Source organism: Cheilinus undulatus, linkage group 4 (genome assembly GCF_018320785.1).
Source record: "Cheilinus undulatus linkage group 4, ASM1832078v1, whole genome shotgun sequence".
Taxonomy (NCBI): Eukaryota; Metazoa; Chordata; class Actinopteri; order Labriformes; family Labridae; genus Cheilinus; species Cheilinus undulatus.
The window spans coordinates 5,813,490-5,840,969 of record NC_054868.1 but is presented as its reverse complement, the minus strand read 5'-3'; the positions used below and the strand labels follow the sequence as shown (position 1 = coordinate 5,840,969).

At 41.6% G+C, this 27,480-nt stretch overlaps 2 protein-coding genes across 3 annotated transcripts in view; one reads left to right on the top strand and one right to left on the bottom strand.

The window, feature by feature from the left end:
- Positions 1-10,727, top strand: part of LOC121508894 (NACHT, LRR and PYD domains-containing protein 12-like) — a 28,337-nt gene extending 17,610 nt beyond the window's left edge. For both annotated transcript variants that reach the window (XM_041786025.1, XM_041786024.1), the window contains 7 exons: positions 72-643; positions 4,032-4,087; positions 4,415-4,629; positions 5,002-5,270; positions 7,045-7,161; positions 7,247-7,388; positions 10,166-10,727. In XM_041786025.1, coding sequence (XP_041641959.1) covers positions 72-643; positions 4,032-4,087; positions 4,415-4,629; positions 5,002-5,270; positions 7,045-7,161; positions 7,247-7,388; positions 10,166-10,488 — 1,694 coding nt within the window. In that variant the 3' untranslated portion in view covers positions 10,489-10,727. The remainder of the gene's footprint in view (positions 1-71; positions 644-4,031; positions 4,088-4,414; positions 4,630-5,001; positions 5,271-7,044; positions 7,162-7,246; positions 7,389-10,165) is intronic.
- A 3,024-nt stretch (positions 10,728-13,751) lies between these two features.
- Positions 13,752-27,425, bottom strand: LOC121508489 (C-type lectin domain family 4 member M-like). Its single transcript, XM_041785390.1, has 8 exons — positions 27,339-27,425; positions 25,124-25,198; positions 23,078-23,291; positions 20,855-20,956; positions 20,119-20,766; positions 16,650-16,783; positions 14,881-14,981; positions 13,752-14,592 (listed from the first exon to the last, which is right to left on the bottom strand). The coding sequence occupies exons 1-8, from the start codon at positions 27,423-27,425 to the stop codon at positions 14,454-14,456; spliced, it is 1,500 nt and encodes a 499-aa protein (XP_041641324.1). The 3' UTR covers positions 13,752-14,453.
- Positions 27,426-27,480: the final 55 nt, after the last annotated feature.

Genomic DNA, 27,480 nt, shown 5'->3' with positions numbered 1-27,480 from the left:
CACGGTGTTACTGACTGTGTCCTTTGGACTGTTCTGTTAATATATTCCACTCCTCTCTGTTTCTCTGACAGATGCCTGTAATCTAACTCTCGACTCCAACACGGTGCATGAAAACCTCCTCCTATCTGACTGCAAAAAGAAAGTTGACTTTACTAAAGAGAAGCAGCCGTACCCTGATCACCCAGACAGGTTTGACAAAATAACTCAGGCGCTGTGTGAGGAGGGTCTGACTGGACGCTGCTACTGGGAGGTGGAGTGGGAGGGAGTCATCAGCGTCGGTGTGGCATATAAGAGCATAGAGAGAAAAGGACACATGAATCCAGATATTTTATCAAGTGAAAAGGCCTGGTCATGTGCTTTGATGAGTTGGGATGGTTATTCTTTCTTTCACGGGCAACAACAGTGGTTCATTCCTGTCCCACTCATTGATGTAAAATCTTTCCTGGCCAGAAAAAGGAAGAGACTTGGACTTTTCCTGGACTGGCCTGCTGGGACTCTGTCTTTTTATTCACTGTCTGGAGACAAGAAGACTCATCTTCATACATTCAACGCCACTTTCATGGAGCCTCTCTATCCAGCGTTCGCTGTTCTTGGTGGATGCTCTTTGACCATTTCTAGCACAGGGATGCCAGCGATAAGTAATGTAAGTATTACTGTTTTTATACCGCTCTTAAAACCAGCCCTACACTCTCTCCCACTCATAGTCCACCCCACAGAGCTCAGCCTTACACCAGACTGCAGGAAGTGGAAAAAAAAAAAAAAAAAAAAAAACTGTATAAAAGCCAGTCTAGGGCTGTCCCCATAGAGGAGGGGAAAGGATTGTGGCCTCCAAGGCACCAAAAACTGTGCACAATTTACTCCATCTCCAGTTCTGAGTCACAAAGCATACTGCTCTGCTAATATTCAGGTGCAATAACCCTCAAAAAGTTGTCTTGCTCTGTGCAGTGTTTTCTTGTGTTGCGACTCTCATGTGCAGCTACCTTTCTGTCCACATAAAGATGATAAGCTGGGAAGGGAAAGTTGGGGACGTTCATTGAAAAGCCAGACTTTAACACTTTTATCTGATTTTTTGCCCCTCAAAACAAGCTGTTCACCTAAATCGACCTAGAAACTTTTTGAAAAAGGAAAGCCCCATACCATCTCCAGACTCCAGATACACCCACATGTGTGGATAAATTTATCCTTGAATCTGCCAGATCAAGCAACTGCCAACTGGAGGCTAACATTTTTCTGCAGTTCCCAGGGGTCACAGGATTCTCATGGGATGGTTATCATTCCACTATTCAAAGACGGGATTGGGATGGGACAGGGAAAAGTACGCGGAAGTAGGAACCACCATAAAATAGACATTTTTATATATGAATATGTACCTGCATATGTTTGTTTTTTCTTTTTTTGTGGAAAATGGACACAAGCACCGTGTATTGACCATACTTGGCAGCCATTTTTCATGTAGTTTTTTTTTTTCAGTAAACCAACACTGTAATGCCAAGCAGCAACCTCCAGTCCTGAAAAATGAAACCAATGCAGAAGTGAAAAAAAAAAAATGCAATACAGCGAGTGTCCACTTGAGGCTGGCTACAGGAACACCAGAAGTCCTGTCTGAACACATGTTGAACAGAAATTTCTCACTGTATGGGGGTGAATTTCTTTGTACCACAATCGTTCCAATTATATTTAGGAAAAACCTCACTGCAGACTGATTGGTGCATCTCATCTGATTGACAGATAGCTTCACAGGCAGATGCTACATTTCTGTCAACTAGAATGCTAGCTAGGTAGCTGACAGGAAGTCCAGCTTAGTGGGCGGGCCATTAGGTTGATCCAAAGTTTGGTTGAGACGGCGATTTCAATATGGAGCTTGTCAGGGATTGACTACAAAAGCAGTTTGAGTGCTCCTATTGTAAGCAGACGGCTGACGTCACAGGCTTTGTCCAATTATTTCTACAGTTTATGTGCAATGCAAGTAAATAAACTACACTTTCCACGCTGGAAACAGCACTGCCACAGCCGACGCATCCTCTAAAATGTAAAAGCTCAAATCAGAAACTTACCTCCCCACTGAAGCAAGGTATGTGTCCTGAAACGTGAACCTACATCTGTGTGGCTCAATCAGGGGAGTGGTCATCAACTGCTGACCCGAGGGCCACATCAGGCCCCTCATTTCTTCCCATCTGGCCCCCAGAACATTGACAAATTCAGAAATATGCAGAGGACAAAACAAAAAAAAAGGTTGATGCATATAAGGAATCTTTATAAATTCCCTACAGCTATGAAAAAAGACCCCAAAACAATTGAGATTGATAAAAAAAAAAAAATCCAGATTGGTTATTTGATGCTTTCATACATTTTACAGAAATCCACCAGTCACTGATTATTAGCAAATATGCATGATACACATATTTTGAGTTCATTCTTGATTTAAACAATGGATTTCTTTCAAACACAAGCATTTTCCTACCTGAGAATCCAGTCTAAAGACCTTTTCTTGCATGTTTTTCTACAATCAGGGCATTACATATCAGTATCATACTCAGTGATGGAGATCATAACAGCTATAATATCTCAATCAGTAGTGGTTGGCTACTGTAAAGGGACTGATCTTAATTTTAGAGGCTATAAATGGCATATATTTAAAGTAAAGTATTCAAATTATGTTAATCAGGCCAAAATGTCTTTTAATTTAAGTTCATTTGAGAGTCCGACCCCAAAGCATCCATCAAGAAAAAGCCTGGCCCTTGTAAAAACGTAATTGATGACCCCTGGCATGGAGTATATGCTTAGTACTATGATATGGTGTTAACTACACCCCCACTCTTACAGCCAGTGTAAAAACACAAGTGACAGCGAAAGGGAAATTGCCAATAACATATAAGTGCTCATAAGTACACTCAAGCGCTTCCAGTGTACTGTAAAGGTAAATAAAGGTTTGACTTCTTAAAGAGTGGGTATTATACTTGTCTGATTTTTAAAACATAAATATAAAGTCACAATGTTGGATGTCCATACTTCACATATGCAAATTTTCAAACCGCAAGATAAACGTTTGTGGCAGTAATCTTGGAATCAGACTGTAGACGAGATTTCGATGGAGTGAACTGATGAGGTCATCACAATAGGATCTACTGACTGGTTCGTCCGTGCTGCTGACAAAGCGGAACAGACCGCCCCTACAAGGCCATTTAGCCATTTAGTAGCACAGTATTTAAACACTTACCAAACAGATATGTCCTGCTCTATCCTTCTCTGCTGCTGGTTTCCTTCCCCCTCTCTCTCCAAACTATCAGCATCAGACTCTGGGTCTAACACGTATGGACGTATATCAAAATTCACCATATTTTACTCAGTTGGACCGGTTCATTGAAAGTTCACAAGTATCTAAACATAGCCACATTGGAGGGGGTGGGCACAAAACATTGAGTCCTGCCCCCCGCCAGCCTCCCGAAAATCAGCCAATTGGAGGAAAGCAGGTCCGGGGGGGGGGGTCTTAAAGAGACAGCATCGTTTAAAATAAGGGTTTTTCAGGACGCCAGTGTGAGAAACATGAGGAGTTTTTTTGAGCTGTAAACTACGTGAAGCTACTACGTGGGTATCAGAGAGATGGCCTTGAAAAAAAGGCATAATACCCCCTCTTTAAAATATCCCAGAAGCAGCTGTCATATCAAGTAAAAGAAATAGACGTTTGACTTTATTTAGCTCTTAATGATACACACAGTGGCAGTTTCTAATAGTTCCATTTGTGCTTGTTTTTTTTATTCATTTGTCAATCCGAGTGTCTGTTTCATTTATTTATTTTGGGGCGTACATGCCTTTTTGAGGTAGGACAGTAAAGAGTTGGAAACTGGAGAGAGAGAAGGTGAACCCAGGCCTCCCACTTCAAAGGCCAGCCACCTCTGCATATGAAGGTGCTATTTTCTATTTTACCACCGTATGACTAAACAGAGTTTACTGTGACAGAGCGTGAGTGAGCAGTCTTCACATGCTGCCTCACCTACAGAAAAAAAACTGATTGAGCTTTTTCTGGTTTGCAGGCCAAGTCAAGCTTCACACCTGAAGTGGTAACAGAGAGACTCGGCATTTCCTACAGGTAAGAAATCTCATGAAACAAAAGCCTGCTTCAACTGCAACCCTGCCACAGATGACTGGTATTGTAATTGTCTTGTTAGAAGGTGAACCTTAGTTCTATTCACTTCTCCCTCAACCCTGACCAGTCTCCCACTCCCTGCACCTGTACCTGCACCTGAGCTCTAAAGGCAGTTCCTTTTTATGGGTTACCACTTCTGCTTGAGGTTATGGATTCACATCACACTGATAGTCTATTTGGATCAGTGATGGGGAGGCCTCAGAACCCCCCTCACACCAAGGACCCTTTCTCACATGTTGTAAACTGCAGTAATTCTTCTTTGTTTTGCAGATTCAAGTTCCCCTGTTCAGGTGTGTTTGAGTGTTCTCTGACGGGGCTGATGTTCAATGTGACCCATGAGGGGGAGGTCAAATACAAGACCCTGATCTGGAACAATGCGCTCCTTGAGCCAGCTGGAAAGGTGCCTGGAGGACCACTGTTCAGCATCAAGTGTCCTCAAGACCTGATCTGTCAGCTGCACCTTCCTCACTGTGAACCTGAACCTGGTAAGACCACTGCTAGGGATGCTCATGTCAAGAAAGTTATGAATTTCATTCAGTTGGATCCAGCAAACAGCATTTAGAAGTGCTACGGCCACCATATGGCAGTCAGCGCTATCATAGACATTGCTATTATATTTTGCTTTAAAGCAAATCTGAAATTATCCGCCTAGGAACATCCCAAGATGAAAGAAATGGAAAAATAGATAGTCATAAAAGTTGGGTATAACTTTCTATTTTTCATAGATTAATGACTTCGGATACTCAAAATCCATGTCCCATCCCTACTGACAACACAGAAAACATTCTGTTACATAGAAACAACATGAAACTGTTGAGAGTGTGACCGTGAGGAACTGGTTTTCTGAATATCTGCAGGTCTGGTCTCGGAGAGTCTCTCTGTCGTCCACATCACTGATGAGGGTATGAGCATCATTCAGCCGCTGGAGATTACTGAAACTCACGTGGTGGTGAAAACCCCTCACCTCTCTGCCTTTGGCATCATACTGGATGTCATCAAGAGGTTTAAGGAATTCATGACCCAACCAGTGTGCGGCCAAGTCCTGCTGTTCTCTCGAAAAGCATACAAAAGAATGCACGTCATCCTGAGCGTGATTCTGCTACCAAGCAACGTCCCACTGCAGGAGGTAAAACGCTTTACACATGGCTCTTCGTGAAAAAGATTTTAACATTTGTATTGGCAACTCTTCAGTTGAGCTGAAACAAGAAAAAGTTGCATGACTCAGCCACTACAGAATCACCTACTTGTTAGAGCTAGCTGCAGTGAATGCTGGTATACACTATAGTGCCAAAAGAATTCTCTCACCCATCCAAATAATTGAAATCAGGTGATCCAATCACTTCCATGGCCACAGGTGTATAAAATCAAGCACCTAGGCATGCAGACTGCTTCTACAAACATTTGTGAAAGAATGGGTCTCTCTCAGGAGCTCAGTGAATTCCAGCATGGTACTGTGATAGGATGCCACCTGTGCAACAAGTCCAGTGGTGAAATTTCCTCACTCCTAAATATTCCACAGTCAACTGTCAGTGGTATTATAACAATGTGGAAGCGATTGGGAATGACAGCAACTCAGCCACCAAGTGGTAGGCCATGTAAAATGACAGAGCGGGGTCAGCGGGTGCTGAGGCGCATAGTGCGCAGAGGTCGCCAACTTTCTGCAGAGTCAATGGCTATAGACCTCCAAACTTCATGTGGCCTTCAGATTAGCTCAAGAACAGTGTGTAGAGAGCTTCATGGAATGGGTTTCCATGGCCGAGCAGCTGCATCCAAGCCATACATCAACAAGTGCAATGCAATGTGTCGGATGAAGTGGTGTGAAGCACGCCACCACTGGACTCTAGAGCAGTGGAGACGCGTTCTCTGGAGTTACCAATCTCGCTTCTCCATCTGGCAATCTGATGAATGAGTCTGGGTTTGGCGGTTGCCAGGACAACGATACTTGTCTGACTGCATTGTGCCAAGTGTAAAGTTTGGTGGAGGGGGGATTATGGTGTGGGGTTGCTTTTCAGGAGCTGGACTTGGCCCCTTAGTTCCAGTGAAAGGAACTCTGAAGGCTTCAGCATACCAAGAGATTTTGGACAATTCCATGCTCCCAACTTTGTGGGAACAGTTTGGAGATGGCCCCTTCCTGTTCCAACATGACTGTGCACCAGTGCACAAAGCAAGGTCCATAAAGACATGGATGAGAGAGTTTGGTGTGGATGAACCTGACTGGCCTGCACAGAGTCCTGGCCTCAACCTGATAGAACACCTTTGGGATGAATTAGAGCGGAGACTGAGAGCCAGGCCTTCTCGTCCAACATCAGTGTGTGACCTCACAAATGCACTTCTGGAAGAAAAAGAAAGAAAGAGAAATTCCCATAAACACAGTCCTAAACATTGTGGAAAGCCTTCCCAGAAGAGCTGAAGCTGTTATAGCTACAAAGGGTAGACCGATGTCATGTTAAACCCTATGGATTAAGAATGGGATGTCACTTAAGGTCATATGTGAGTCAAGGCAGGTGAGTGAATACTTTTGGCAAGATAGTGTATGTCAGATTCCAGACGCCACAACTCTTGGATGAATCCTCCATTTAGTGCAGGCACCAGATAATTTTTGTAGTCCATGTGCAAGCCTGCTTAACCATAGAAATCTACTGTAAAATCCATATTTAAGTTGCCCTGGTATATTAGCTGCAGTCTTTTTTTTAGAATCTCCTTAGGGGTAAAAGCTGTGTCAATAAGAACTGTTTTTTTTTTTTTTTTTGTTTTTTTTTTTTAACCATAATGGAGTTTGTACATTTACTCTGCAGAACAGTAGTTAAGCTCTCAGGGCCCACTATCGAACATCTATTTAACTTTAATCTCTTTAACTCGCAGTGTTAATTTGTCCGGCTAATGTTCTGATGTTTTTGAAGGTAAAAGCACAGTATGAAAACTCCATGTACATCCAGGCCCCATCCTACTGTCACCTCCATGTCAGCCAACACTACAGCCTGCACAGTAACCCTGAGGGCTTCACCATTCAGCCTCCTGTGAGTACCAGAGTACCACTCCTTCACTTAGATAATACAATCCTGAACACCAATCAGCGATAATGACGTTTGCATGTTATTCCAGTGTGCGCTGTTTTTTGAAAACTATGGACCTAACTTCCACGCATCGTTTGAGATCACTTTGACGACGAGCACTGAAAAAGTGACCCTGATGGTGCAAGATCCCAACAAGACCCCAGCGTGGATGTATGGCCTCCATCTGCCAGGTAAAGTCAAGTCAGTGTTTATCTAAATTGCATATTTTAAACAACCTCAGTTGACCAAAGTGCCTTACAGGCTTGAGGCACTATGTTAAAAGATATGAATAAGATAAACAATAATAGCACAATAAATTGTTCATCAGAAAACAGCATATAGAAACATAACAATAAAAGTGCCTATAGAATGTATTCACCCCCTTGCAAGTTTTATCCTTTTGTTGATTTTAATAATCAATCATGGTCAATATAAGGTGGCTTTTTTGACAAGAAAAAAAACTCTTAATGTCAAAGTGAAAAAAGATTTCTACGAAGTAATGTCAGTTAAATAAAATGCCTTATGTAAAATAAGGGAATGCCTAATTATTCACCCTCTTCAAGTCAGTATTTAGTTGAGTCACCTTTGGCTGCAATCACAGCACTGAGTCTGTGTGTTTAGGTCTCAATCGGGCTCAAACATCTGGACTCTGCAATTTTACTCCATTCTTCTTTGCAAAACTGCTCAAGCTCTGTCAGGTTACACAGGGATCAGGCATAACAGCCCTTTTCAAGTCCTGCCACAAATTCTGTGTTGGATTGAGGTCTGGGCTTTGACTTTGCCACTTCAGAACATTCTCCTTGTTGTCTTTAAACCATTTCTGTGTAGCTTTCACTGTATGCTTTGGGTCATTGTGTTGCCAGAAAATACATCTTCTCCCACGCCGTAGTTCTCTTGCAGACTGAATAAAACTGTCCTCACAGATTTTCCTGTATTTTTCTGCATTCATGTTACCCTCTACCATTACAAGCTTTCCAGGTCCAGCTGCTGAGAAGCATCCCCACAGCATGATGCTGCCACCACTGTGCTTCACAGTGGGGGTGGTGTGTTTTTGGTGATGTGCAGTGTTTGGTGTCTGCCAAATTCTAATTGAGATTAAACGAGATTTCTTCAACAGTGTCTTTCTCTTTGCCACTCTCCCATAAAGCTCTGACTGGAGAAGAACCTGCCCAACAGTTGTTGTCTGCAGAGTCTCTCCCATCTATGCTGCTGAAGCTTGGAACTCCTTCAGAGTAGTCATAGGTGTCTTGGTGGCCTCTCTCACGAGTCTCCTTCCTGTCTGCTCATTCAGTTTGTGAGGACGGTCTGATCTAGGCAGATTTACACATGTGCCATATTCCTTCATTTGTTGATGATGGATTTAACTGAACTTTGGGGGATGTTCAGAGCCTTCAAAATGTTATTGCATCAATCCCCTGACTTATACTTTTCAGTAACCTTTTCTCTGATTTGCTTTGAGTGTTCTTTTGTCTTCATGGTGTAATGGTGGCCAGGAATATCAATTAACCACTGACTGGACCTTCCAGACACAGTTATCTTTATAGAACAATCACTTGAGACGCATTCACTGCACTCAGGTTAATCTACATTTCACTAATAGTGAGACTACTAGCACCAAAAGGCTGGACCTCTGTTGAATTAGGTCAGTCACTTTAAATGGGCTGGAATATTTATGCAGTCACTTATTTTTCATTACATATTTTTATCTAAGTGACTTTTCTTTGTCAGTTCGACTTCACTAATAAAAAAATGTTGGTGGTTACATTTATGAAATAACTACATTGCCGATATTACAGATTAAACAGCATTTCCAAAATAAACCAGAAGTAAAAGTCAGAGTTCTAATCCAGGTTTAAATTACATGTAGACCCATTTTAGTAGTTACGTGATCAGTAGCTCACTTTAGCTTTGTTGGTTTTAGCTTAAGCTAATGTAGCTACACTAGCTACACAGTTAACCTTAATATATAAGCCAATGTAGCTACTTTAACTTTAGCAAAGCAGCTACAAGTTAGCTTTAGCAAACACAGCATGTTAAGTCACCAACAAAGCTTCTTTAATTTTTGCTACCTTAGCTACGTAGCTATTTTACGTAAATAAAACTTGATTTTATTAGAATTACAAACCTGTCAAAGGTGTACAGTTTTCAAGTACATTACCTTTGTAGCTTTTATGTAGCTAATATAGCTTCTTTAGTTTTAGCTGCAGCTACATTACTTTTAACTTTTAGGTAAACAAACTCTTATCTTAACCATCACCCTAACACCAGAAGTTTCATCAAATTTTATTTTGAAAGTTTTAGTGTGTATATCTGTCCTGACAGAGAAGGCATCTCACAGTAGTGGTCTGTAAGAGGGAGTGGTCTGAGAGCTGAGGCCTGCAGCCAGACCTTTTTGCAGCACACAGTCTGACACATGCCCATGTGAACAAAATACACAGAAGCTGTTTATAACTAAAAAGGATGTTACTCCAGTGACATTCGGTTAAATCAGACATATGGCCAATCACTGCTTTGGGTCAATCAGCATTTGCTTTGCATTTTCATGCACTTACATTTTAATGTGTTTGTTGTGAATATTTAAATTTTCCTAATGGTCCTCAAATGATCAGCAAACCTCCTTTTTTGTGTCATTTGGAGCAGTGCTACATCTACTTGTGATTAAAATATTTTTCTAATTTAGAGTCCAGTGTGCAAATGTTTTTAACGGATTAATATGGAAATCTTACTTCTTCTCCTCTCACTCCTGTGTGCCTTGTAGTCTCATGCCCTTATATGGGCATAAAAGGGGCATTTCACTCAGCTAATAAGTAGAAACATGCACATGCTTTGGAGTACCTTCGCCTGTTTAAGTGTCATGAATCTGATGAAGGTTTCTCATAGAACATTTATTAAGAACAAATCTAAAAAAATACTCAGAAGATATTGTTGAATGAGGCCCATTGATTATTGAGTTTTATGTCTTTTCCAGCTTCATCAGCAGATACTTCTCCAGATGAAAGTCAGCCGATGATGAGGAGCAGTGCGTCAGCAGAGGAGAAGCTACATCGCGCTCTGTCTCACTTCATCGACAGAGCATCTGATGCGGTTCTCAACAAGCTGCTGGATGAACTTCTGCGGTGCAAAGTTCTGAACGACGCTGAGGGCGAGGTGGCCAGAACCAAACCACGAGCAGACAAAGCTCGAGACGTGATCGACATGGTGCGAAAGAAGGGAGCTGAGGCGAGCGTGAAGCTGATCGCCATCTTTTCTAGTAACGACCCTTTTCTTTGCAAAGAACTGAACTTAACCTGAAGCCGTAACCTGAAGGAGTGCAAAGTTCTGTTGAAGCACAAGTTTCCCTCCAGTTTTCCATTGATGGTTTTATCATTTCCTCGCCAAGCTGTCACATTGTTTCAGCAGCAAACAAGCTGCTGCCTAAATCTGAAGTACCTACCTAAAGTAGAATTTTACTCTGTATCTCCGATAACATGGGAAAAAAACACACTCATAGAAGAGTCCTGGTTGTGCCAAACTTATTAACCTTCAGTGCAGCAGAAATGTTTTTGTAGCTCTCACCAGATCTGTGCCTGTCTACAATCCTGTCTCTGAGCTCTGCAGTTCCTTTGACCTCATCTTGGTTTTTGCTCTGCTAGCACTGTCAGCTGTGAGGCCTTCTATACAGAGGTGAGCCTTTCCAAATCATGTCCAATCAACTCATTTTACAACGGGTGGACTCAAATCAAGTTATAAAAACATCTCAGCAAAGATCCAGAGAAATGGGAGGTTCTGAATGCTTATGTCAATGTGATATTTCAGTTTTTTTTTTTTTTTTTTTTTTTTTAAACAGGGGTGTCAAACTCAATCACTGCAGGGTCCGGATTCTGGATTCAGGTCTAACCCGAGGGCCTAACAGGGTCACCTTTTTAACCAAAAACTATCAACCTCATTTCACCAGTTATTAAATGTGAAATAAAAACTTAGCACTGATGATAAATGATTTTGACATTTTAAAAGTTAAAAAGAAAAGTTTAAAGGCTCACAATCTGAGAAAAGTAAATTTATTAGTTTAAAAAGGTCAAAACACGAAAATGAAAAATGTTTTTTAAAGGCAAATATATCAGAAAGTCAAAATCACGAGTTTAAAAGGTAAAAATTTGAAACAAAATTTGTAATCATGACATTAAAAGCTTTGGAGAAGGCTCTGTCCCCCCAGGTTCGGTGCTTGGTACTTATTGGTGGAGAGAGGAGATTGAGGTTTGAAGAGCAGAGGTTACAGGAGGGAGTGTGATGGTGTAGGAGGTGAAGGCAGGGGAGGCCTGTTGGTTTAGGGTTTTATGGGTGAGGGGGAGGATTTTGAATTTGATTCAGTAGGGGACAGGGAGCCAGTGGAGGTTTTAGAGGACAGGGGTAATGTGGTCATGGGAGCAGGCGTAGGTCAGGAGATGTGCTGCAGAGTTCTGGATGTATTGAAGCTCATTGAGGACTGTTGAGGATGTGCCATGAAGGATGCTATTGCAGTAGTCAATTCGGGATGTGATGAAATCGTGGATGAGAGTTTTAGCTGCAGGGAAGGAGAGTAGTGGATGGATGCGGGCGATGTTTTTTAGCTGAAAGGCAGTTTTTGTGAGCTGGGTGACGTGCTGATCTGCTGATCAAAGGAGTGGTGACTGTGGAAAGTGATACCAAGGTTGCGGCTGTGAGTTGAGGGGGATAGGGTGAAGGTGTCAGTTTGGAGGCTGAAGTTATGAATGGATTTGGTGAGGGATTTGGGGCCAATATCATCATCTATAGTTGAGTCACTCGATGGAACAATTCCACCTCATCATCGGTCTATATTTGTGTGATCACATTACCAAGTCCTGCAATCTTGTGTACACGGATATTGTTTTCAAAATGTTGCCGTCTGAAACGTGGGACTAATTAAAAATGAAGACGGAAAAATAAAGGGCCTAAGACACACACTTGTGTGCCCGTGCAACTCTGACTGTGTCCCAACATTTTTGTCCTCAAAACTTCACCTTGTTAATTACTATAATGACTCAACCTGATAGGATCCTTGTTCATTGTCTCAGTTTAATCTCAAACTTCATAGAGTTCCACTCAACTCCACAGCGGCGAGCCATACGGTGGATAGCGGGCTCAATGATTCCCTGGATGTCATCACGGAGGACTTTACTGTGACTTTACCGAGTCCTTCACCTCCCTTTCCTCTTCCAGTCATGGTCAGCGATCTTTAACAGCTGAACACTTTGGCAGTCAGAAGGTATTTATTTTCTGAAGATGTTATAGAGTGCTTCTTTAAACATTTTAGAGCGTTCCTCCCCATGACATGGGGAGAGGAATGGCTGTGACAGATGTAGAGAAGGATTGAAGCTGGTGAGCTTGGTTATCCATCAGTAATGTCTATCGCTTCAAAATGTAGTTTTCATCATTCTGTTGCCTCCAAAAAGAAACCCGAAAAATGTACACATAGGAAGCATATTTATTTGAGGTCAATAAGCAGAAATAAAGAGACAGCAAAGCTAACAACAGTACATCCTATTTTATAAACAAAGATAACACAAAAACTTCAGATCAGGTCCAAGAACATAGGCAGTTTCACAACAAGGCACAGGAAGTCAAATGTCTGGGGCCTCATGCTCCAAGAAGCCTTAAAATAAAGATACTAGATGTACATCTGTGACACTGGCACTCATGTTTTACACTTTTATTGATTTTATAAATCAATCAGAGCAAATATAATCTGTCTTTTATGATAAAAAAAACACAGAAAACCCTTTATAATATCAAAGTGAAAACAGATATCAGCAAACTAATGTCAATTAAATAAGAATCTGTTATGTAGAACAAGTGACTGTGTAAATATTCACCCCCTTTAAAGTGACTGACCTAATTTAACAGAGGTCCAGCCATGGGGATCACCTGAGTGCAGTGAATGTGTCTCAAGTGATTGTAGTATAAAGACACCTGTGTCTGAAAGGTCCAGTCACTGGTTAATCAGTATTCCTGGCAACTATTACACCCTGAAGACAAAAGAACACTCAGAATATCTCAGAGAAAATGTTGTTGAAAAGTCAGGGGATGCATACAAAATATTTCCAAGGAGAGTTCAGTTAAATCCATCATCAACAAATGGAAGGAATATGGCACATGTGTAAATCTGCCTAGATCAGGCCATCCTCACAACCTCAGTGAGTGCAAAAAGGAGACTCATGAGAGAGGCCACCAAGACCCCTATGACTACTCTGAAGGAGTTCCAAGCTTCAGCAGCTGAGATGGGAGAGACTGCAGACAACAACTGCTGGCTGGGTTCTTCACCAGGCAAAGATAAAACTCAGATTAAATCTTGACTAGAGTTCACCAAAAGGCATGTGGGAGACTTCATGGTCAAGAGGAATAAAAGTTCTTTGGTCTGATGAGACCAAAATGGAGCTTTTTGGCCATCAGACAAGACGCCAAATGCTGCACATCACCACAAACACACCATCCCCACTGTGAAGCGCAGTGGTGGCAGCATCATGCTGTGGGGATGCTTCTCAGTATTTGGCCCTGGAAGGCTTTTGAGCCAAAGCATACAGGGAAGCTACACAGAAATGGTTTAAAGATAACAAGGTGAATGTCCTGGAGTGGCCGAGTCAAAGCCCAGACCTTAATCCAATAGAGAATTTGTGGCAGGACTTAAAAAGTGTTGTTAATGCCTGATCCCTGTGCAACCTGACAGAGCTTGAGCAGTTTTGCAAAAAAGAATGGAGACAAATTGCAGAGTCCAGATGTTTGAGCCTGATTGAGACCTAAGCACACAGACTCAAAGTTGTCACTACTTGGTGAGTTCACAGATCTGGACTATACATTCCTCTGATGGCTTTTTCGTCTTAATAAATGAGATCATCATTTAAAGACAGACCTTTTTTTTAAGTCAGATTATTTTTGCCTATTGTTAAAATTTGTTTGAGGATCTGAAACGTTGAAGTGTGACTTATCAGGAAGGGGCAAATACCTTTTCACAGCTGTATTGTTAATCCCTGTTAATGCATGTTTAAGTGGAGTGACAGTAACAGTTTGTACAAAAGCTCTTTTTCAGCTTTTAATATGAACCAGATATCAAACATTAAACTGCAGAAGCATTGCTGAGTGAGAATGCAAGACTCTGCCTAACACTTCTGCCCTGAGCATCTTGTTATTGCTTGTACAAATGTTAGTAAAGCAGGACTTTAAAGCGTATATTCCTTTCTTTTATATCCTCATCTCTGTCTGTCTGTGTGAGTTGTGACGCTGTGCTACAGAGCGAATCTCTTTTCACAGATCCAGTAGTGTCGGGTGCTGCACGGTGCATCATTCAAACTGTTTTCCAAATCAAATTTCATTGTTTCTGCACAGTGTTCATGTCCTCCATTTGGCTCTCCAGGGGCCCAGTAGCTGAAACACACAAAAAAATAAAAGTAAAAATGATGAGCTTATTTGATTCAGCCTTAAACTCACAGTACTGAAATGCTGCCACCAGGGGGGCTCTAAGTGAAAACAATAACCACCTCTGCTATTTACTTCTTTCTTATTTAAGGACTCTGTTCACTAAAGATAGCACTCTCTACAGTGTATTTACTAAACAGTAAACCAATATTTTGGTGCCAGTGATGTATGATGGAGAAAAGCTGTTCAAAGTGGACTTTTAATGTGCGCTTAAGCCATAAAAAGTAGAGTATGAACCTTGTGGTCAGAGGAGTCCCATCCACCCATTTCCAGATCCCCGATGTCTGTATGTCCGTCAGTCCGACCCACAGGCGCTTTTTAAAGGTTCTAGCAAAGCTCTTGCAAACACAGAGGGACAGTCATTAAGAAAATTACATTTTTGCATGTAAGCCTCACATCACTAAGTCCAATGCCAACTATCAGATGGAGTAGGGTAAAGCACACCAACATCAACTGTGTAGCAGTTGTGCCAACTGGGAAGTTTGGTGGAGGAGGGATACTGTCAGGGAGCTGTTTTTCAGGATTTGGGCTAGTGTGTGTACTTCATTTTTGTTGCTTGAACTCACCTCTGATGAAAAACCTTCTCGCCCCTATAACCTCATTATAACAGGGACTTATATCTCATCTGGGCGTTCAGATACCAAGTTGTTATCCTTACTGCTTTGTTTGGACACACTTTAATGCGTATCAAAAACAGTTTGATATCTGATTTCTCAGACTGCACACAGAAGGATCTGGGGAAACTTTGCAAAGCATGTGGATTAGCCAGACTCCATGACTGTCATCAGGCAAATCCATCTGGCTAAGCTCCTACCTACAACGCTTGTGCCAGGTCTGAAAACGGACCTAGCATCTTCCAAAACTTCAATGTGAAGTGATTGTGCCCGTTCTGAGAAAGGGCCAGACCAATAAGTGTTATTTGAGGAGGATGAGGAAAGTCTAATGGTGGGGTTTAGTTGTACTGGAAGCCAATAGCAGTGGCCACCCCCAGTTTAGTGGTTAGCTCATATATAGCTATAGTATAGCATTTTATCAGGGTTGGTCCACATTTCTTTATTTAAACAAGAGCAAAGAGCCATGCTGAAAACTTTTCTTAGCGGAGAAGATGTATTTGCACTTCTCCTGACTGGCCTAGGCATGAGTTTTATGCACCCTCAGGCTCCACCATTAAAAGACTACAACAGTGGTTTACTGTTGAGCTCAGGTGACTACCGAAACTGCGTATGCTTTTTACATTTTGTCTTGTCACCCTGACCGGCCCTAAATGAATGTGACAGAATGTTCATCCAGTCACCTTCTTCTGTCCACTCTCTCTCATAGTGACAGGATTTGCAGCTCTTTTAAGAGATCAGGATTATTTTTCTCAGCTCAGCAACAGTAGCCACTCTTTCAGCTCCCAAATAGCTCTTCAGTTTATTATATGTTGCCTTTTTTATATATTTAAACAACAAAGAAGAGGAAAGCATCCCTTAAGATGGAGCTAGCTCACATGGTTCACAAAAGAAACCAGCTCTGTGAGGTGTAGGGAGAAAAGCTGTTACAGAGGCCCAGCTACACTATTAGCTTGGGGGTTAATTGGCCCCTGTTCATTCTTATTAGCAGCAGCCAAGCATACTAAGCCATAGTGAGAGAGCCACAGAAATGACGTATGGGCTTTTGTTATTTATAAGAGGAGGGACAGAGGGCGCGCCAGTGGTTGAGTGGTTGTGCGCGGGCGGCCCGGGTGCGGGTCCGGCCCGTGGCGCTGTTTCCTGCGTGTCTCTCCCCCGCTCTCTTCCCTGTTTCTGACTCTGTCCACTGTCCTATCTAATAAAGGCAAAAAGGCCAAAAATAAATCTTTAAAAAAAAAAAGAGGAGGGACAGAGTTCTGATATCAGGTCATTACTGAAGAGGGACTGATAATTCAGAGACTGGATGCATGTATTAAAGTGTAGTTACTTGGCATCTGAATAACTGTAACAGATCATTAATCCTTGGCAATTTAATGTCTGAACAACCTTACACACCTGTTCTTCTCTGCTGTTGAAGATCATCAGGTCAGCACCTCTGCTCCGACAGTCGGCCCTGCCTTCATTCCAGGACCTCTCCAGAGAAGACACAAAGTAGAAACTACCGCTGAAATACACCCATCCATTGTGAGCTGTTTCAAACAAAATTACAACAAAATGTGTGAGTTACTGAAAGATGAAGTGTGAACAAAACATGACTTGGGGTTGATATGTGGCCAATGAAGAGAAGTGAGAAATTAAACTAGCGTTTTCTACCGTATAACTTAACATTGCAAAGCAGATGGATTCGCCCGTTTCCGTGTTTCTCACTGGCAAATCCATCTTGCAAAGCTCCCATCTGAAGAGTATGGGCCCGGTTAGAAAGTGACAGGACCAATCAACGTCGAGGGGCAGTACTTATGCAGCTCGCAGCCGCGTTATCCAGCTCACTATGGAGTTTACTCATTGGTAGCAGCGCACCTCAGTTTGGGGCTACGACGTCATGTGTTTTGTTAGTCTGATTGGCCCATAAAGCTGTGACAGACAGAACATTCATTCCAAACGTCGTCTATGGAAAGTTTACCAGATGGATGTGTGACACACATCCATCTGGCGTGTAAGGTTACGCATCACTAGCACTGCAAAGCAAATGCACAGTCCAGATTCCATGTCTGTCATCAAGCAGGTGCATTTTGTAAAGCTTCAGTCTGAAATGACTGGGTCCTTTCTGAGCAAGGGCCGGACCAATCAGCGTCATTTGAGGAGAATGAGGCGGTAGCTACAGGTAGGGGGTCGTACTTTAACTCGGCGGGTGTAGGAATTAGCATGAATGTAGCTACAGCAGCAGATTTACCAGAACTGGACAATATTTCTGTAGTAAAAAAATTTCCAGAGTCCAAATAAAAGCAGTCTGAGGCCCTCCTTTTCAAGTAGTCTCAGTATGTTTGTTTGGTCCATACCAGGCTTTGACTGAGAGCTTTAATACCAGCACAAACAGGTTAGGTGAGCTCAAGTCAGTTTCCTGATTTGGTAAAATCTTTATTAACTGGTGTGAAAGCTGACAATCAAAACCAAACAGGGCATGAGGACCAAACATCCAGACCTGAACCTGAACATAACAATATATCACAGTTATAGAATATACCAGCTGATCTATGCTGCTTCTAGATGCCAGTGCTGCTCTGTCCTGTAAACCAGAATAATTAAAAGTGATGCTGTTTTGCTCATTACTTCCTCTGATGCTATTAAACAATGACCTATTGTTCCCACACAACACTTTCATGACATTTAAATTTACTGGAAGTCTTAACAGAGAAGTAACTGCCCTGTTTTGATCCAGTTCTGTAAATGGACCTTTGTGCTAAAAAGGATAAATTATTAAAAACAAACTGGCAGTTCAATACAACAGGCAGGTATGAGGAAGGTCCAGTCTTTGGAATTTTAATACAAAATATTCAACTTCATGATTTTGTGATGCAGTTTTATATTTCGAAACACCACAGTGAGTGTATTAATCCTGAGAATGTGTCACTCTTTTTTTAAAAACAATGCTCAGAACTTCCTGAGAAGACTGAAAAAAGGCTAACTCCAGAGAATTGGCATCACACCGAAGCTTTTGGCATTCTAGTTACAAGTAGGTAACTCAGGGTACTTAAGTATCTTAGAGTTTCCATGTTGGAATTCCACCTTTAGGAGGTATTCAGGATGACATATCTGAGTGACATCTAGAGAGTTTGGGGATAAAATGAAATTACCATAAGGTCTGTTTCACACTGCCTGCACCCCACATGCCTAGAGTTCAGAAAATAGAAGTCTGTTTTGCCTGTTTTCATCCTGAGTAACACACATCTCCCAACCAACCTAGACAGGAGAATGACAGAGAGCTACGTTTACCTGGTTTTAGCAGATATCTTATGTTCCCATTTGCAGGAATAAAGCCTCGGTATAATATGGTTGTTCTCTAAACCAGTGGTTCTCAACCTTTTCAGCCCAGGACCCAAAAAATAAAGGTGCAAGAGACCAAGGACCCCTACTGTACCTGAAGGTCATTGAACACAGCCACGCACAATCTAGAATAGTCATGTGCAGACAAGGCAGCGGGGATAAAAGGGAAAGCTTTAACCTAAAAAATAACCACTCTTACCAAAGAAGCAAGAATATTTTTTATTAATTTGTGTGGTAGATAGCCTTCTAAAAATTGGTTCAAATCCCCTTTTAGAAACAAAAATAAATTGGGTTTAAATGGCTAGAACAGGGTAATACTGGCAACACAAGAAAAGGTGGTGAAATTTGATTTTAAAAGTAGCAGAAATTGCTTAGAAGTGGCAAAAATGTGATCAAATTGGCAAAAAATAAGCAAATATTGGCAAAAATTGGTTAAAGTGGCAAAAACAGGCATAGATAGTGGTAAGGGGAATTAGAAAGTGGCTGAACTTACTTTAAATTGGCATAAATGAATGGAAAATGTGGTGAAATGGGATGAAAAATTGATATAAACTGGCAAAAAGGGTTGACTAAGACAGAAAAATGGGCAGAAACTGGTAGAAATGGGTTAAACTGGCAAAAATTAGCATTTCAAAAGGTGAAATGTGGTTACAATGGGTGTATAATGTGGTAAAAAAGAAAAAAAAGTGGTTAATAGAGGCAATAATGGGTCAACAGAGGCAACAGTCGGTGTAATTGGTTTAGAAGTGGCAAAAACAGGCAGGATAAAGTGCTGGCAAGGGTTTGAAATGGGAAAAATGGGTTTCAAGTGGCAAAAATGTGTAAAATTGGCATAATTGGTGGGAAAAAGTGATAAAAATGGGTTGAATCTAGCAAAATTGGTGTAAAGTGGCAACAGTGTAATTTAAAAAATATTCTTAGTTTTTGTAGGGCATCTTGCAACCCCCTCTCCCGGTCTTGTGACCCCCATGAGGGTCCCAACTCCAACGTTGAGAACCCCTGCTCTAACCCACAAGTGTTGGTGTTCCTTTCTGTGTATTAAATAACAAAAATTAAGGAAAGAATACTAGCACTTAGATAGGAGCTAGTTCCTGTGGTTCAAGTTAGAGAGTTGTAAAGAACAGGCTCATTCGTGAACAGCATATTATTACCCAGTGACCAACCTCATAAGGTTTGTCTAAGTAAGAGTATCCATTCAAAGCATGTTTATGACAAAATCAGGGAGAAAAACTGTTAAAGGTGTGTTGCAAGCCTTTGTGCTCAGTAACAGACTCAAGACTCTTGTCCGCCTTTATCTGGCTGGACTATGTTTGAGAGCTGAGACACTGAACTTTCAATGTATGAAATTTTTCTTCGATCCCATTTATTCCTGACAGCTGTTCATTGCTTCCTGCTCCTATGTGGCTTTCTCACGTCATCAAGATCACATGACAACCTGGTATGATGGCATGAACCAGAGCTGACATGCACCGAGTTAAAAACAGGCATACCACCCACTCCCCAGCGCAAAATAGAGATTTATTCAAATGTGAATAATTATTACCTTGAAGCCTTCTGGGCAGGTCACTCCTCCAGCTAGTCAACTGTTCCAGAGACTTCTGAAGCTGTTGTTTTTCATTGACAAGATTGTTGTAATTACTCTGCAGCTGGTTCTTTTCATTGACCAGGTTGTTGTTACTGGTCTGTAGCTGGTCTCGTTGGTTGACCAGGTTGTTGTTACTGGTCTGCAGTTGGTCTCGTTGGTTGACCAGGTTGTTGTTACTGGCCTGTAGCTGGTCTCGTTCACTGGCCAGGTGGTTGTAATTGGTCTGTAGTTGGTCTCGTTCACTGGAAAGGTTGTTGTAACTGGTCTGTAGTTGGTCTCGTTCACTGGCCAGGTTGTTGTAACTGGTCTGTAGTTGGTCTCGTTCACTGGCCAGGTTGTTGTAACTGGTCTGTAGTTGGTCTCGTTCACTGGAAAGGTTGTTGTAACTGGTCTGTAGTTGGTCTTGTTCACTGGCCAGGTGGTTGTAATTGGTCTGTAGTTGGTCTCGTTCACTGGCCAGGTTGTTGTAACTGGTCTGTAGCTGGTCTCGTTCACTGGAAAGGTTGTTGTAACTGGTCTGTAGCTGGTTCCTGTCTTCTGTTATGTTATTAATATTGATGTGTAACTCTTTGTAACCTGATTTCCACTCAGAGACGTGCGTTGTATCTGATTATAAATTAGCAAAGTTTTTAAAAAAGTCAGTGTAAAATAACCATCATGTACAGCTATATCAGTATGCTAACAAAGTACTCACACAGGACAGCCAGAACAATGAGTCCAGTCAGGAGGAGAGCACACAGCAGACCAAGACAAACTGTTGCTATTCTGTATGACTTCTTCTTTACGTCTTGAGCATCTGAAGGGAAAAGTCCTTATCTGTCAATTGGTTGTTTTCACTGTGGATACAGTCTTCAAAGGTTTTCATTGCATTTATTGATTATTTTTCTTTATTTTGACACTCTAGAACAAAAGCTGTGAGGAAAGCGAGGTTGAATAGTTCATTGTTCCCTTAGCTGATTTCAACAAGCCCTGACAGCTGAATCACAATGTAAAGAATGTCGGTAATTAACAATGTAAAAGTTTAAAGCTTCATTAATCGTCTGCTATTTTGTCCTTTGAGGCATGCAGTAGTTAAGCTGCCGTAGCAGTGCAATAGTTTATTCTCTATAACTCTCCTCTGCTCTCACTACTTCTCTGAATGTCTTAGCACTTTAAAAAACTCAGACAGCTCAGTGGACAAATCAAAAGTCATCTGTACCTTCCGAAAGCAAATGTTTACCTTTTCAACCATTTCCTTTTGCTATTTTCAGATCTTTAATTTCTTTCAAACAAAAGAACTCTTTTTGTGCAATTTGAAGATGAGGATTTTTCCCATTTGTTGTAATGAATTAAAATGCTTTCAGGATTTTTTAAGAGAAAAGTGGAAAAATAATTCATTACAGACTAAATGTACTCAAATCTTTTATATTTCATCTTGTATATCTTAATGTAACTACAAGGTGTTTGTGGAGGGAAACTATGGGAGACGAGCTAATCGCCACGTCTAGCTGCACTGCTGTGTAGGCATGAGCAACCGGCTTGCTCAGACCATAGACTGTAGAAAGAATTGGACAAACCCCGTGTGACATCAGTTGTCTGCTTACAATAGGCGGACTCATACAGCTCCTGAAGCCAATCCGTGGAGGCTTCCATATTGAAATTGCGGTCTCGACCGAACTTTGGATCAACCTAACGGCCCGTGCGACTTCCTGTCAGCCTGCTAGCTAGCATTCAGGTTGACAGAAACGGAGCCTCTGCCTGCTGAGCTATCTGTCAATCAAATGAGACGTGGCAATCAGCTTTCATCCTAAACATAATCCAAATGATCGTGGTACAAAAAAATTCACCCCCCGTACAGTGGGAGCACAATAAGACACTAGCCAATGAGACATGTTTGGTGTTTTGAACTAGGCTGTAAACCAGTTGATTTTGTGTGTCAAAACCGACTTCCGGTGTTCCTGCAGCCAGCCTCAAGTGGACACTCACGGTATAGCATTTTTTTTTTTTTAAACTTCCGCATTGGCTTCATTTTTCAGGACCGGAGGTTTCCATTTGGCTCAGACCCGAAGTCTTGCGTGATCTCGTCTCAGCAGAGGAGAAAAGGGAAGAGGCAACTGCTTGCTGACAGCTGGTGGTGCCTGCCACTAACTAGAGGTCAGGGGGTGAAATTACACCACAAACTACCACACCAATAAAGTAAATTATTAGTAAAAAAAATATTGATACTGCATTTTAAAATATCAAAACAGTATTGAGCCGCAAAATATTGTGACATATCCGTGTACTGATATTTTCTAACACCCCTCGCCAGCGGGCATTCAATGTTGGTTTCCTCTAAATCATTTGAAGACATTATGGACTGTAGATGGTGAAATCTCTAAATTCCTTGCAGCTTCCCACTGAGGAACACTGTTCATAACTTTTTTGACTATTTGCCCACACAGTCGTTCACAAAGTGGAGAACTTTTATACCCAATCATGGTTCCATCCTGTTACCAAATAACGCACTTACCAATGGTGTTTCTGGGCATCCCACAACACTTTCCCAGTATTTTCTTGTACCTGTCCAAGCTTTGGTGGAACATGTTGCAGGTATCAAATACAGAATGTGTATATTTTGAAAAACAATAAATGCTATCACTCTTAAAAGTAAATATCTTGTCTCTTGTTTGTATTCAATTCAGTTCATTCAGTTAGAAAATATTTGAAATTATTCTGCTTCTTAACATTTTACACAACTCTTTGGAATGAAGAATGAAGGTTAACCATGAATAAATGATTAATATTATTTTAGTCTTTGCACATTTTCCATTAAAACTCTTGACAGTACATCATCATGTCTCTTTTGATTCAAAAGCTTCATCAGCAAAAGTAATACCACTCGTCTCTGTTAAATGGTTCATACACAAAAGAAAGCTGATGTTTGTGTGTTCATTACCTGAGAGTGAAGTCCCAACTGTGCTCGTCTCCAGAGACTGAGATATGTTCTCGTATGCATCAACCTTCTGTGAGCTCTCTGCTAAATTCTTCCCTTGGCCAGAATGCGCTGGTGTTATGTTTGTTACGTACACGTACATATCTGATTCCTCCATGATGCTGAAGTTTATGGTTTTGTGGAGTTTGGTCCAGAGGAGCTTGAAGCTGTCTGGTGCCTTTCAGAAAAAGATGAACTTCTGCTGTTGAAAAAGGGGTAGTCACTTAATGAACAACAAGTTTTTGGCATGACACAGCAACAGCGTTTGGGGAACCTGTAAAGTGAAAATTTTAATGTCAGGGTTTGGCATGCAAATGTTTAAAAATACCACCATTTTTACCATCATGCAAAATGGCAATACGGAGCCCCCTTAAAAAAGGAGACCTAGGGGGGCTCTTACATGATAGATCTGGCCTGGATTTGAGCACACTTGACCCCAAAGTCTGACCGATATGATCAGTGTGAACCCAAGTGGACTGAATCAGAGTCTGACTCTGGTGGTCTCAGGTATTATCCACGTGGATGCACAAGTACAAGGTACTCGTCAACAAGCAGAGCTCTGATACTTCTGTTTTCAATTCCAATAAAGTTGGGGCTGCCTGTAAATGTCATTAAAAAATGCAACAATCTGATAAATCCATATTTTATTAACAATAGAACATGAACAACATATCAGATGCTGAAACTGAGACATTTTACCATTTCATGAAAAATACTGTATTAGCTCATTTTGAATTTGATGGCAGCAGCACATCTCAAAAAAGTAGGGACAGGGCTAAATTTATCATTGTGTTGTGTCCCCGCTACAACAGTCTGTAAACATCTGGGAAGTGAGGAGACCAGTTGTTGGAGTTTTGGGAAAGGAAAGTTGTCCCATTCTTGTCTGATGTAGGATTTTAGCTGCTTAACAGACCTGGCACTTCTTTGCTGGATTTTTATTTAATGATGCTCCACATGTTTTCTGTTGGTGAAAGGTCTAGACAGCAGGCAGGCCAGTTCAGGACTCAGACTCTGGCTGTAAAGCCATGCTGTTGTAATGGATGTGGTATGTGGTTTAGCATCGTATCACTGAAATAGTGAAGGCCTTCTCTAAAAGAGACGTTGGGAGTGATGGGAGCATGTGTTGCTCTTTAACCTCCCTCTGCTTTCCAACATTGATAGTTTCTTTCCAGATGTGTAAGCTGCCCACGCTATAGGCACTAATGCAACCCCATACCATCAGAGATGAAGGCTTTGAACTGAGAGAGGATAAAAAACTGGATGGCCCCTCTCCTCTTCGGTCCATAGTATCTGTGGTTTCCAAAAAGAATTTCAAATTTTGATTCATCTGACCACAGAACAGTTTCCATTTTGCTTCCGTCCAGCTTTGTCCAGGAAAAGATGGTGGTGTTTTTGAATCATGTTCACATATGGCTTGTTCTTTGCATGATCCAGCTTTAACTGTCATTTGTGGATGGTATGGCCAACTATGTTGACAGACGATTTCTGGAAGTGTTCCTGAGCCCACACAGTTATTTCCAGTACAGAATCAGGCCTGTTTTTAATGCAGTGGCCCCTGAGGACTCCCAAGATTACCAACACTTAATACTGACCTTCAGCCTCATCCCTTGCTCACAGAGATTTCTCCAAATTCCCTGAATCTGTTAATATTATGGACTGTAGATGGTGGATTCAAAGTCTTCAAATTTTACATTGAGGAGCATTTAGACACAGCTTCTCCACACATTGGCGTGCGTCTGCCCATCTTTACCGCTTAAAAGAACTCTGGTCCGTTTTCCTGGATAGTCCAGTTCGTCGGGGGTGGTGTGAAAGCTTACATGAACTCTGGTGTGGCCCAAACAAGCGGACTGTGGTCTGCTTGAAAACAGGGGGTCTCGGTCCGCTTCCAAACGAACTCTGGTGTGGTTCGTTTGAGGTGTGAAAGCAAAGTGGCGCAACTTGTGAACCAAAGGCAGAAAGTGGCCTAAAGCGTAATGATATAAGGATTTATATGTGATTTAATACACTCACATACATGTCGGTACCTCGCTTGGGGTCTCTGTAGCCATGGCAACACGCTGTAGTCCGAAGGGGCAACCTCCGGTCCTGAAAAATGAAGCCAATGCGGAAGTGCCAAAAATTGCTATACCGCAACTGTCCACTTGAGGCTTTTGAAAACACCAAACGTGTCTCATTAGCTAGTGTCTTATTGTGCTCCCATTGTACGAGGGCTGAATTTTTTTGTACCATGATCGTTTGGTTGATATTTTGGATGAAAGCTGATTGGCGTGTCTCATTTGATTGACAGATAGCTCGGCAGGCAGAGGCTCCGTTTCTGTCAACCGGAATGCTAGCTAGCAGGCTGACAGGAAAGCGCGCTGAGTAGGCGAGCATTACGCTCGGCTGAGACCGCGATTTCAATATGGAAGCCTCCACGAATGGGCTTCAAAAGCTGTTTTGGCCCACCTATTGTAAGCAGACGACTGACATCACACGGGGTTTGTCCAATTCTTTCTACAGTCTATGTGTAGTCCGTGCTTATTTATTCGTCTTGTGTAAAGAACGACATGTTGGACAGCTCACTGTCTCGCTGGCTGCTCCTTATGCCCCAGTGCAAGAGCAGAAACCCCAAGACAGTGTAAGTTCTGGTTTTTTTTTTCATTGTTTGTGTGGAAAAAAGACCAATGGAAGGAGCTGGATTTCCCCGCTTCGTCTTCTTTTATGCCGTCTTTTCTTCTTGGTCGCTGTGTGTTTGTGATGACAGCGCCCCTAGCGGGTAGATGTTGTAGGTATTCAGATGGTTTGGTCCATTTAACAAAGAGCAGTATGAATGCAAACCAAACCAAAGGAAAGTGCAACATTGTTGCAATTTCCATTCCAAAACCGACCGAGTCTCCCGGACTATCAGGTGTGAAAACGACCTAAAATGCTCCTTTTATGCCCAGTTATGTTGGAGACCTGTTGACAATCAATCTGACCTTGCAAAGCAGATCTATATGCCCGTTTCTGTGTTTCTCACTGGTGAATCCATCTTGCAAAGCTCCCATCTGAACAGTTTGGGCCCAGTTAGAAAGTGACAGGAACAATCAGCGATGAGGGGCAGTACTTTCAGGCACGGCGGAGTCATGATGTAAACGAGCAGCAACAAGAGGCCGGTGCAATTATGGTGGAAGAGATTAGCGTGGATGCTTCTAAAGCATCAGTTTTATCAGAAATTGATGACATTTCTTTGTTGAAAGAAGATCAAAGAACAGCAGTGAGTTGTTTTCTTTTCAAAAATGACAAAAATCATGTACTGACATGTAGGAGTGGGGATATGGAAAAAAATCATATCACAATTTTTTTATGGCTTGATGACAATCTCGATTTTATCACAATTTTTTCCATTAAATTATTAATTCAAATTTGTAAGTTAGTGACCAGGAAAAACAACATTTTCTCAGATTTTTCTCTATTTCTTCTGCACCATCCTGTTGGCCAATGCATTATATGTATGTGTCTGTGTGTGTGTGTGTGTGTGTGGGTGTGTGGGTGTGTGTGTGTGTGTGTTTAGAGGTCTTACCTCACAGTATATTAAAGTTCCAAACATTTATTTTCCTGCATTCTGATCTATTCTGTTTTAAATATGACAAGAATTTGATGAATTTTTGAGACATGTGGTTATGCAGTTAAGTAGTGACTGTATTAGTATTTTATATTTGTATTATTTTAACGCAATTTTGATTTTCATGTGTATACGTTGATTTACTGCTCTGAATAAGGCTGTGATGAGCAGTGACACAAATGTGTCACACTGGCACCTGCCTGCTGCTTACATTGAAGGAGAGAAGAGGAGGAAAGACAGCTGCAGCAGTATGAATGTAGGCCAAAAAATGCATATAAATCAATGATTTTAATATTTAAAACATTTTCTAATAATGATCCATGTCTGGATGTCGCGGACATCACCATCTCCCTCCGCAAAAAGACGCTGATGTTATAACGTTTCAGCCATGCATTTTCCAGATGGATGTGTGAAACATCTGACGTGCCAGGTTACAATCAACCTCCAGCTCTTTATGAAATGGTAATGTCTAAGTATCAGCATCTGATATGTTGTTCATGTTCTATTGTGAATAAAATATGAGTTTATGAGATTTGACAATCATTGCATTCTGTTTTTATTTACATTTAAACAGCGCCCTACCATTGTTAGAATTTGGATGGTAGGAACAGAGGAATCCAAGCTCTGCTTGTTCATGAGTACCTTGTACTTGGGCATCCACATGGATGGTACTGAGACTGACTCTTCAAGCAGAGTCAGACTCTGATTCACACTCTGGTTCACACTCATGTCTGCCAATACTTACATCTGATATTTTGCCTGTGTATTTCAGCAGACATCGACT